Raw genomic sequence first — 12401 nt, 5'->3', positions numbered from 1 at the left:
AAGTTAAAATTTAACTCCCCAAACCAAACAGGGCCAAAATTGAGCACCTGGCCCTGCATCTTGCTTGCTTGGGCTAATGGCAGTTGTTAGCTTTTCAATGGACAACTTAATTAATCTTTTTAATTTGAAAAAACATGTCAGTATTAGTATATTATTAAATATATGTGGAACTTTATTATTATATAAACAAGCAATAATAGTGTTCAAGTATAATTAAGTTATTAAGTATAGTTAACTTTTATTAAATTACTTCAGTTAGTCAAGAAAATTAATACTCCCTCCATACCCATAAAACAAGTCGTTTTGGACAAGGTTTAGGTTAAACATTGGGAATATAATTCATGAATAACTTTTAAGTTGTTGAGTTTGAAAATATGAAAACCATATGAATAGATTTGTTTTGAAAAATACTTTCAGAAAAATATATCTATACCACTTTTTGATAAATATTTTTATAAAAACAAGAAGTCAAAGTTAGACTTTGGAGACCGTGTCATTGTCCAAAACGACTTGTTTTATGGGTATGGAGGAAGTATTAATTAAATCATCTTGTTTCTTAATCAAGCTATATGACTGAAAGGTCCAAATGGCTAGAGGGGGGGTGAATAGCCTATTTAAAAATTCTACAAACTTCACTAAGCAAGTGAGTTAGTAAAACAAATAGCGAAGCAATTCTAGCACTAGCTCAACTAACCTATGCAAGCCACCTATACAAACTAGTGCAAGGCTAAACACTAAAGCACAACAACAAAAGAAGGTTAGCTACACTCCTAAACAAGCTAACAACTTGTAAGGTATACAAGTAAGTAAAGGAGTGGAGAGTGATTGTTATACCAACGTTGTAGAGTAGAGATATATCCAACCAATCACTCACAAACACAATCACAATAGATAATCCTCGGCAAGAGATGACACAAGATTTTTTACCAAGGTTCACTTGCTTCTTGACAAGCTAGTCCTCATTGTGACGATACACCCACTTGATGGATCACGAGCTAATTGGCAATCCAAAGCCAAACCCTCAGCGGGTGCCGCACATCCACTCACAAGATGGTGATCCTCCAAGCCACGCGCAATCCACTAGAGTAGCCAATTGCGATCTCCCGCGGGAAAGGCTCAAGAATCCCTCACAAATCACTTGGTGAGGCTCGAAACAATCTCCAATCACGAGCTCAACACCACCGCTGCTCCAAGCCGTCTAGGGCGTCGGGAAACACCCAAGAGTAACAAGAAATCCGCAGCAAACTCAAGAATCAAGTGCCACTAAATGCAACTCTCAAAGCAATGCACTTGAATCTCACTCAATCCCACTAGGATTAGCAATCAAGCAAGGAGATGAGTGGAGGGAGTGTTCTCTAGCTCAATATATGCCTCAAGTATTCAAATGTGCAAGAGTCAGCCTCCCAAAGCCGCCCACCTTCTATTTATAAGCCCCTCAAAGAAACTAGTCGTTGGTTGTTTTCACTGGGATGAAAACGGGGGCACCGGACGCTACCAAGTGAGCACCGGACGCTCGACACCCTGCGTCCGGTGCACTGGAGTTGGCCACGTGTCCGTCCTGAATCTCGCGTGACAGATCCTAATGGTCACCTGTGGATCACCGGACGCTCTGCAGGTCCACACCGGACGCGTCCGGTGCACACCGGACTCATGCGCAGAGAGTTCCGCAAACCTGCGGGTCACCGGACGCTAAGCACCGGTAGCGTCCGGTGCTCACCGGACCCATGCGCAGAGAGGGTCGCAAAACGCCCGCTCACCGGACGCTAACCACCGGACGCTCTCAGGGTGCGTCCGGTGCTCAACCCTAGCAGGGTCAAGCACACCGGACTCTGAGGCCAGCGTCCGGTGCCTCCGCACTCAGCGTTCGGTGAGTGTTTCTCAGTGAGAAAACACTCCCGCGACTTCTCCAAATTTCCCACCGGCGCAATAGAAAATATACAATTATTTTTCTCAAAAGCGCTGAATGCGGAACTCCACCTCCTTTGCCAATGTGCTAACACCAACAAGTGTCCACCACCAAAGTGCATGTGTGTTAGCTTTTCACAAACATTTTCCCAAAGGAGTTAGGTTAGCACTTTACTAGATCCTAATGCATATGCTCAAGATGTAGACCTAGTAGCACTTGATTCGAGAGATGACCGTGATTTCCCCTCTTGATAGTCGGCTATCTATCCTAAACCCGGTCAATCACTTCTCTACTCATCTTAGACCGACAAAAGTAAAACCCTATGTTTATACCTTTGCCTTGATAACTTTGCTCCTCGTCTATCATCATGATCTCCACATCAAGCTTCATCTCTTTGTAGTCATGTGGCCACCTCTCCATGCCACCATGCACCTTCATCACATGTGTTGCTATGCCTAACTCAAATCACTTAAACACAAGGCATTAGCAACTTGGTGTCATTAATTACCAAAATCAAACTTGGGCTTTCAATGACCCGTTTAGATCCTCTCTTCTAAATTTTAGAACTCTAAAAAACTTTAGAGCATTTAGCTCACTTTTAAGGTCTAAAACTCATTTAGAGCTAATTTCAGACCACTTATTTAGAGACTTTAGCTCTAAAGTCTAGGGCAGAGGATCTAAATAGAACATAAGTTTATGTTAATCTCACAACTCACATCACAAATTTTATTCTCGGGCACAGACCTCAAACCAAACAACATTTTCAAGACTTGTCCAACCAGAGAAAAATCAATAATTTTTCAAACAACTCTTGGACAATTTTTTTCCCCGAGGCTTCCGTCTAACGACGCGAGCCTCATCTCATATTTTCCTTTTGCAGGGCACATAGACATAGTTTATTACGCTACGGGCATACAGCCTACTCCCTCCGTCCAAAAACAACTATGGCTATAGTATTTCTATGGGTTTTTTTGAACGGTGCCATTACAATTTCAAAGTATTTGAAATATGCCATTATAATTCAGGTATCCTGAAGCGGACCATTACAATTCTTGCAAAATTTGAAATATGCCATTGGATACGGTAGAAGGGCGCTTGGGCCTGCTTGCAAGCCGACGTGGCATACGGTCGGCCGTATGCGCCCGTCGCTGTGAGCCATCTAAACGACGCGGCCAAAAACGGCGTCTCCACCCCGCCCCTGACTCATTCTCGCTCTCCACCTCTCTGTCTCTCTCGAGCGTAACCCTAGGCGCGGCGGCGGCGGCGGCGCAGGGGGAGGCAATGGAATAGGGCGCAAGTCCATGGCAGACGTGCCCCCGCGCAGGGCGCCGCGGATGGGGGTTAGCAACGAAAGGTAATGTTTTGTCCTTCCAGAGCACGAATACAAGTGCATTAGGTCTTGATCTGTTGATTGGCATTAGATATTGATGTGATTTAGTTGATGCTAGGGTTCCGCTATTTTCTTTAGAAATTAAAGTGGAAGCATTCTGTTGGAGAGACTCTTTGGGTAGGAAAGCTTACACAAAGGGCTCTGTGATTAAGTGGGATGTGGAGATTGGCTCGTTTTCATTTGATGTACTGATGGCCAGCTTGCGTAATGCTGTCAATTGCTCTACTACTCAGTGTCCAGTTGCTTGGTTCTATGATAAAAGGTTGTCTCAAGATGTCATGCTAGAAAATCAATTCCAGATTAATGATATGTTTGAGATGTATAAGGAGGAGATGCATTGCCACATTGTCGTAGGGGTATTTGATCAGTCTGTTCCCACTATTGATCAATTTGATGAACTAGATCTTCCTCCTGACACTAGCACTGGCAACCCAGCCAGTACTGACAGTTATGTTAACCAGCCCACATTTGAGGCAGATGTTGCACCAGAGGCTGAAGTTGAGACTCAACTTGAGCCTGATAGGGAACCTGATATGTTTGATAACGATGAGGAGTATGTGGGTTGTGATGATGAGGGCATGTACATGCCAACACCACCAACACAGCCTCCTAGTAATTCGCCTCCACATGCTTCTCATGATGCTGAAAATGTTGATGCTGATGCTTTTCCTGTTGAGGCAGAGGTCACTGATGCAGACTCTGAAGAGATCAATATCATTCATGACCTAGAACATCCCAAGATTGTAAAGGGGGAGTTATTTCCTGATATTGTTTCATTCAGGAAAGCTATCAGGCATTTCTCTGTTACTAAAGGCTATGTGTTAGCTGGTATCAAAACAGACCCATCAAGATTTATTGCAAAGTGCAAATCCGAGGGATGTCCTTGGCGCATACATGCATCTAGGCTGCAGGGTAGAAAGACAATATAGGTAACTGTCTATTCACTAGTTCCTTTGTGCAAGTTTTATTTTTTCTTTACCTGACATGTTTCGTATGCACAGATCAAAGTACTGCCTGCAGATCATAATTGTGCAAGTCAAAAACTAGTAGAAGGGAAGATGGCATCACTGTGGACCTAGGAAACCACAATTGTTCCTGCAGGCAGTGGCAAGTGACTGGAAAGCCATGTAAGCATGCTTTGGCTTGGATACTGTCAATCCCAGGGATGAGAATTGAGGATTATGTACATGAGTACTATTCAGTTGCTAGATTTAAGGCAGCTTATGCTGATAGGATTGAGCCTATCCCAGACAAGGATGAATGGCCTGTTGTCAACCTTGGTTTTAAAGTGTATCCTTCATTGCTAGGCAGAGGTCCAGGAAGGCCAAGGGTTGTAAGAATTAGAGGGACTTTTGAGCAGAGGGCCACGAAGAAGAAAGTTAGGTGCAAGAGATGTGGTGACTTTGGACATTTTTCCAAGACCTGCAAGTTGCCAGAACTAGGTGAAGATGGAGAAAGAGGACAAGGGTCTTCAAAAAGGTATTAAAACTATTGTCTAACCATTTTATTATTTTTTCCTATGTACTAAGATCTAACCGGCTACTGTCATCTCAACGCAGAAAGAGGCCGACTCAGCAAGTGTTATCACAGGAAGCTCCAACGCAGGAAGTACCAACACAGGATGATGCTGGACCTTCCCAGGTGAAGAAGACCAAGCCTTTGAAGAAGGTTACAACTAAGAAGAAGAAGAATACACCAAAGAAAACAAAGCTGCAGAGGGAAGCAGCTGCACCTGGGAAGGCTGTTATCAGCAGCATCAGGCACCTCATCTATGATGCTCCACAGGATGCTGATCTATGATGCTCCACTTATATGGCTTTGTTCTGAACCTTACTATGTAATGAGGCATTAGAATGCCAACTTGGAACTTGTATGGCTGATGTTGCTACTATGTAATGAGGCATTAGAACTTGCCAACTATTTTCAATCATGTGAACTCTACTTATGTTAGTTTGTACTCTCCTGTCTTGTGTCAATTATCATGTGAACTCTACTTAAAATGTTAAGAAAACAAGACAAAGTGCTGCAGAAATTCTAATCTATTTTGAAGCTGAAATTCTAATCTATTTTCAGTGACAAAAGGCATAGGACAATGCTGATCATACTCATCGAAGAAACTCAGTGACAAAATGCTTATTCTTTCATTGCAAATACACATAATTACAGTCACTTCATCATCTGAGAAAAACCTACACCTAGCAGTACACCCACAAGGACACCTACAACAACAGATACATCCAACACAATTTGCATTTTCCCCTTCCTGCCCAAGTCTAGTGCTGGACTCTGATTACTAACTTGACTAGGAACAGCAACAACATCTCTGTCTCCAAGTTGCACCTTCATTTTCTCAAGTTCAGTGACAACTCTATCTAGAGTTTGCTTCATCTCCTTGACCCGTTGATTCAAATCATCATTAGGATCCCCAACTGTTGAATGAAGGGGCAACTGCAGCTGAATCTCTTTCTCCTTTTGCTTCATAAACCATGCCTCGTACTGCTCCTCCGAACGAATCCAGCCACAAGTTGTTGGATCACCCTGTGCAAGCAACACCAGTCAAATTGAAAACAAAGGCAGCACATTCAAGGGCATAAACAATGCAAATCGTTACCTTTACGTTGTTTGGGCACTTGATGAATGCGACAGCCTTTGAGTTCTCTTGCTTGCTCACGATTCGGATCAAAAGAACATTGCACACTGGGCAGTTCAGTTGGGGGCACTGCACCCTTCTACTGCCAGCAGCGGAAGAGCTCGAGGCCATCTTCACCTGCAGCGCCGCCGTCGGGATTGTGGCACCGGAATCGCCGCCGCCGCCGCCGCCGCGCCTAGGGTTACGCTCGAGAGAGACAGAGAGGTGGAGAACGAGAATGAGAGTCAGGGGCGAAGTGGAGACGACGTTTTTTGCCGCGCCGTTTAGATGGCTCACGGTGACGGGCGCATACGGTCGACCGTATGCCACGTCGGCTTGCAAGCAGGCCCAAACGTCCTTCTACCCTATCCAATGGCATATTTCAAATTTTGCAAGAATTGTAATGTTCCGCTTCAGGATACCTGAATTATAATGGCATATTTCAAATACTTTGAAATTGTAATGGCACCGTTCAAAAAAACCCTATTTCTATTAATTGAACTTCTCAAATTTAATTAAATTTGTAAAAAAATATTACTAATATTTATATGTCTAAATAAATATTATGAAATTATATTCAACTATCTGCTTAATTATACTCATTATGTACTATAAATAATAATATTTTTATATATTTAGTTAAAGCTAAAAGATATTGATTTCTTGGAAGGTGAGGGCGACACTTATTTCTTTTGGAAGCGATTATTTTGGACGGAGCGAGTACGGCCTTTGTGCGGCGGCCGGCGGGACTCGCAAAATTTTTTGATGTCACCGCACTGCCCGCCGGCCCGCCATTGGCCGGACTCGGACCCCGCCGGCCCGCCATCTGGGCGCGGACGCCAACGACGCGGCAGGCCAAGTCGCGACGCTACCACCAGCTCCCATTCTCCTCAGACGCCATGGAGGAAGCCAACGACCACAGGTCCTCCTCCACCGCCGGCCGCCCCTTCCTCTCTGGCTTCTGCGCCGCGGCGCTCCGCCGCAAGCCCCTCGGCGCCCACGGCTCCGCCGCCGCCACCGGCGAGGGCCTCGTGCGGCAGCTCGGCGCCGTTGAGCTCGTGCTGCTCGGGATCGGTGCGTCCATCGGCGCCGGCATATTTGTCGTCACTGGCACCGTCGCCCGCGACGCCGGCCCAGGTCAACCTTTCAGCCCCATACTAATTTGAATCGAAACCAAACATTGCTGCTGCTCGGCTCAGGCCAACATTTGCAGTGTAACATTTAGAGTGGGAGCAACAACGTGTTGGTTTCATGGCTATGTAGAAGCAGTGCAATGACGCAGTGATTTTGGGCGATCGTTCACGCTTGTTGTGGAGCATTACGGAAGTACTAGATTGTTTGGCTACTTCAAACGCTCCAACTGAAGTGTTGCTTTATTTGCCTAAGTGCCTTCTCCTCTGTTTCATTTCTGTGGAACTGAAACTAACATGAGGGTATCTAACAGGCGTAACAATCAGTTTTGTTGTAGCTGGAGCTGCGTGTGTGCTTAATGCCTTGTGCTATGCTGAACTTGCATCTCGGTTCCCTGCTGTGGTTGGGGGAGCATACTTGTACACGTATGCAGCGCTCAATGAGATCACCGCCTTCTTGGTCTTCACTCAGTTGATGGTGGATTACCATATCAGCGCAGCAAGCATTGCTCGTAGCTTAGCAAGCTATTTTATCCAATTCTTGGAGCTAATCCCGTTCTTGAAGGGCCAAATTCCAAGCTGGATAGGGCATGGTGAGGAGTTTTTTGGTGGTGTCATATCAATTAATATATTGGCCCCCATTCTTCTCATCATCTTAACTGCAATTCTGTGTTGTGGTGTCAAAGAGTCATCAGCAGTGAACACATTTATGACCACACTGAAGGTAAGATTGCTTACATGCTCATATTGGTTTGTGTTCGCTGCAACTTGAACTTGCTCATCTTTGAATTGACTAGGTGATATTTTCCTGTCACACCATTGTTAAGTAGGTGGCTAGGTGAGCCTTTCCATATGATACTAGTTGTTCTAGATAACAGTTTTTGTGCTTGCACAAGGCAATGCTTTTTAATGTTAAGTGTTATGTTTCTCAAGGTTTAGTTTTTCATGTTTGTGAGGTAGAAGGCATATGCAATGTTGTTTACTACTTTGGACTGATGCACCTGTTTCCAAATGTAGATAATCATTGTTATAGTCGTTGTATTTGCTGGTGTGTTTGAGGTGGATGTATCAAACTGGTCACCATTTATGCCAAATGGTTTCAAATCTGTAGTGACTGGAGCCACAGTAGTCTTTTTTGCATATGTTGGATTTGATGCGGTTGCTAATTCTGCTGAGGAAGCCAAAAGGCCACAGGTAATGCATGTTCTGGATTTATTGCCTTGTCTTTTTATGGCCATATGCTATTGCTTAGTAGATATTCGTATTCGATTTTTACATAATAGATTACTGTACTGTGAAATGCATTCTAACTTCTTCTGCTCATGCAAACAAAACTTTCCAGAGGGACTTGCCCATTGGTATACTAGGAAGCCTTCTAGCGTGTGTGTTGTTATATGTTGCTGTATGTTTGGTCATTACTGGAATGGTTCCATATACATTACTTGGTGAAGATGCTCCTTTGGCTGAGGCTTTTGCTGCTAAGGGCCTAAAATTTGTTACTGTATTGATCAGCATTGGAGCTGTTGCTGGACTTACTACAACACTTCTTATTGGCTTGTATGTTCAGGTAATACCTTGTAACTTGATTATGTATGTTTAGGTCGCACTAATAGGTTTCACTTAATCAAATTGATCTACTTGATGAGGATTACATCCTTAACTGTAAACAGTCACGTTTGTATCTTGGACTTGGAAGGGATGGGCTTCTACCTTCAGTATTTGCTAAAGTACACCCAACGAGGCATACTCCTCTACAATCTCAGATTTGGGTTGGTTGTCTTGCAGCAGTCTTGGCAGGCCTCTTTAATGTGTCTATGCTCTCCCATATTCTTTCCGTCGGCACTCTGGTATGGAAATTTCAGCAAACATTTCAACCACCGTGTCTCATTCTCATCATCGAACAGTCACATGTAACTGCTACTTTTTTTTTTCCTTATTTCTTTCTGGGAGCAGACCGGTTATTCAGTTGTATCAGCTTGTGTGATCACACTAAGATGGAATGACAAAGGAACTAGTCGTCGCTCCCTTGGAAGTATGTCAATCTGGCAAGAGGGTGTTCTATGTCTTGTCATAGTTGCTCTTTGTGGTTTTATAGTGGGACTTTGCTATCGCTTTAACTATGCTATAGCCTTTATGGTAGTAGCTTTTGTGATAGCTGTTGCTGCCAGTTTTGCTCTCCAGTTCCGTCAGGTAAATTCTATTTATATCTATCTGTCCTACTACTGCGTACCCACATAATCCTGTTTGCGTGCAACCCATTGTTTCATGTTGCATAAATCACGCTATTTGCTTTGCTGTTTGAAACCATGGATAAAGATGTCATGCTACTAAATATTTAGACGCACTGATGCTTAGCCTCAACTTGCCGATACATTGTTTTCTCAAAACTTTCCTGTCCAGGTCTATGTGGATCCACCTGGCTTTTCATGTCCTGGGGTACCGTTGCTTCCCATTATCTCTGTTTTCTTCAACATGGTCCTGTTTGCTCAGGTTCGTGCTGCTCTATTTTGATTCCACTCACAGGTTTCATTACTGAAAAGTAATTCCTTTATGGTGTTGCCTTGCTAACAAATATTTACCACCAAATTCCCAAGACTGATGGCATTGACAATTTGTTTGGCAGCTACATGAAGAAGCTTGGTATAGATTTGTCATCCTTGGTCTCATCGCTTTGGGATTTTATGCTGGCTATGGTCAGTACAACGCTCTTCCTTCCAGCTCAGAACACTCTACTATCGGTTACCACGGGATTCCTTCTGAGGCCCCATGAGCAGATGAGCTCCCAAATTCTTTGAAAATACTGTACGATACCATCGTCACGGATGTTGGGTCCTGTTTTCCCCTCTCGAACCATTGCAGTGTGTATACTCTGTAATTACGCTTAGTACTCCTATGTGTAGACAGTGACTTTCTATGCCTGTAGAATGAGATGTTGTAGTGTGTCCACCATACTATTCGTCAAGGAGCATGCCAAGTGCATACAACTTGTAAACAGGAAATGAAAATAAAGAACTGCAAACTGCGGATGCATTGTTTGTGGCAACTCATTGCCACGCGCTATATATAATTCTGTGTATACATTGTGAAGAGTGAGTTTGTATCAAATTCCACTGCGATCGTCTTTTGCCGTTGCACTGCACTCGCGTCAAAATTCTGGGCCGCCAGCTCCTCCCGTCGCTATTGGGCCCTCTCTCCTCCTGCGCGCCACTCCGCCACCGCACAGCCTGCCCTGGGGAGCGTGGCCATTTTTCACTCAAGATCGCAGTTTCGCAATGCTTGCCTCGCCTCGGGTTTTTTTTTTTTTCCTTCCGCCATGCGCAGTTCGTTACGCTACGTACGTGCGACGGGACTGGCAGAATTTGATGTGTCACCGCACTGCCCGCCGGGCCGCCATGGGTCGATCGACGCCCGTTCGGCGGCTCAGGTCCCCCAGCCAGCGGCCGGCACCTTGCATTCAATGGCTAGACGCTCGGGGTAACACGGCAGTGATGGTCATGATTGCAGCAGAGATATATAAATTATACACACACGTAGCAACTCCGGCTGGACAGTATCTGACATGTGTAGTGTAGGAATAGTAGGATGCAAACGGCGGTCGAAGCAGACTCACCCAGTGTAATGAACACAGCCAGCCAGCGCACGCAGCGAATCGAGCAAGGTGACAGTGTGAGTGTGTGACGGCCTGTTCACTAATCCGCCAACTATATTTAACAGTATTTTTCTTTCACAATAAATCGGTTAACAATAACTTGTGCTATGACTTATCATCCCACTAGCACTGCCCCACTTGCCACTCCTACTCCCTCCTACTCATGTTCTTGCGTCGCGTCCAGCGAGCGCTAGCTACTACCAGGCATGAATCCTACCACATGCCGGCGCACATGCGCGACGCTCGCATCATTTCATTAAGCCCACAAACCCCACCGGTGGCGTGCACTGCAGCTGCACCCATGGGCCATGGCCACCCCCACCTAATCTCTTGTGCGTCCGTGTCGTGGACTCGGTGCTGGTGGTGGCCTCTGGTATGATCGCAGCAGCTTATTCGCTGACGCGCGTATCGCATCGCAGGCGGATAGAGATTCGTGATTAATTACCTGCACCGACCGAAAGGAAATGCACCGGTAGCAGCGACCCCATGCGAACGCGACGTGATTGGCATGCCCAGCACACAGCTGCTTCGTTGTAGCACAACTGCACAAGCACCGCTATGCTCCATATTTACGCTGGCTACGCGCCGGTACGGCGGAAACTGTGCAGCACGCCGTGGGTGCAGCCGTGCAGGACAGGACAGGAGTACAGGACCGGCGCAAACAGAACAGACACCACGGGAGTGCTGTGGCAGCCTGTACTGGTGGCGGTAGCTGGGAGCCTGGAACTGCTGCTGCTCATGAATCATGACGCTGGAGCCCCGCCGTGGAGGGATGATCCGAACGGATCCCGGGTTTATCACGAGTGCCACAGCACGGCGCGCGTACGACCACCGGGACCGGAGCGCGCCGACAAGATCAGAGCACGGCGCGCGTACTCCTCCTACCTTGCGGCTTGCGGTTGCGGGTTGTTTTGCTCCGGTCATTTTGTTGCTGGTGGTGTGCCCTTTTGGCCTTTTGCAGGTCTGCTTCACGTGCTTCCGCGCCCCTTTTGCGTTTGGTTTCGCCGTTTGCGCCGAGATGGACGGACGAGACGACGGAGCAGCGGGGACCGGCGGTCTGGTCCCCGTCCTGTGAATGGGATGCCGCCGCTACCACGTCCTGTGAAAATTCGGTGTCGAGGTAGAGTTCACCACTCCACGTCTTCACCTGCCCCCCCCTGATCCTGACACTGAGGTGGAGGATTACTATCGGCAGCACCGAGACTTCCTCTTTTTTCCACCCGGCGCTGTGTTCCTCTACCGCTGAATAGCTGATAGAATTTGATTCGGCTGGTAAGTTCGTGCGTGTTCTCGCTGAAATGCGCAGCTAAGAACGAGAAAATGTCGGCATACCTTGTGCGCTTAGGTGTGACACGCACGGATGCGTGCGGCTGTCAGTGTCAACTAAAGAAACGCGAACGGTTTGAGGCCTCGAATGGGAGATCTAGGATGTCACCTAAAAGATTCTTCATATTTCTTGACAAGATACCACCGCGCCAGGCTATCGAAACAAGTCAAGAGCTAAGTGGATCTTCCTCATCGCTTGATTACAGCCAGGGATGAGAGTGAAGCATGGTTAGTGATGATAAGGACAAATCACCAACCCTGCAAAGGTTCCAAAGACTCCACTGGGGGTGAATCAATCAATCACTCCCTTTGGTTGTCAGTATGCGGCACATACACATGGCACCGCAAGCACCGGAATATCACGACGTCCA

The 12401-nt window shown here is 46.1% G+C and overlaps 1 protein-coding gene and 1 pseudogene across 1 annotated transcript; both read left to right on the top strand.

Moving 5' to 3' along the window:
• On the top strand, positions 6715-7324 carry LOC110434538 (cationic amino acid transporter 9, chloroplastic-like). The gene is made up of 2 exons (XM_021458734.1): positions 6715-7062; positions 7189-7324. The coding sequence occupies exons 1-2, from the start codon at positions 6825-6827 to the stop codon at positions 7200-7202; spliced, it is 252 nt and encodes an 83-aa protein (XP_021314409.1). The 5' UTR covers positions 6715-6824; the 3' UTR covers positions 7203-7324.
• Positions 7262-10142, top strand: LOC8076239 (annotated as a pseudogene).

The sequence above is a fragment of the Sorghum bicolor genome, chromosome 4 (assembly GCF_000003195.3).
Source record: "Sorghum bicolor cultivar BTx623 chromosome 4, Sorghum_bicolor_NCBIv3, whole genome shotgun sequence".
Classification (NCBI taxonomy): Eukaryota; Viridiplantae; Streptophyta; class Magnoliopsida; order Poales; family Poaceae; genus Sorghum; species Sorghum bicolor.
The sequence above is the reverse complement of the archived record's forward strand: the minus strand, read 5'-3'. Positions and strand labels throughout refer to the sequence as shown.

Excerpts from the sequence above, each read along its gene's own strand:
- LOC110434538 (XM_021458734.1), top strand. The coding sequence starts at position 6,825 with ATGGAGGAAGCCAACGACCACAGGTCCTCCTCCACCGCCGGCCGCCCC.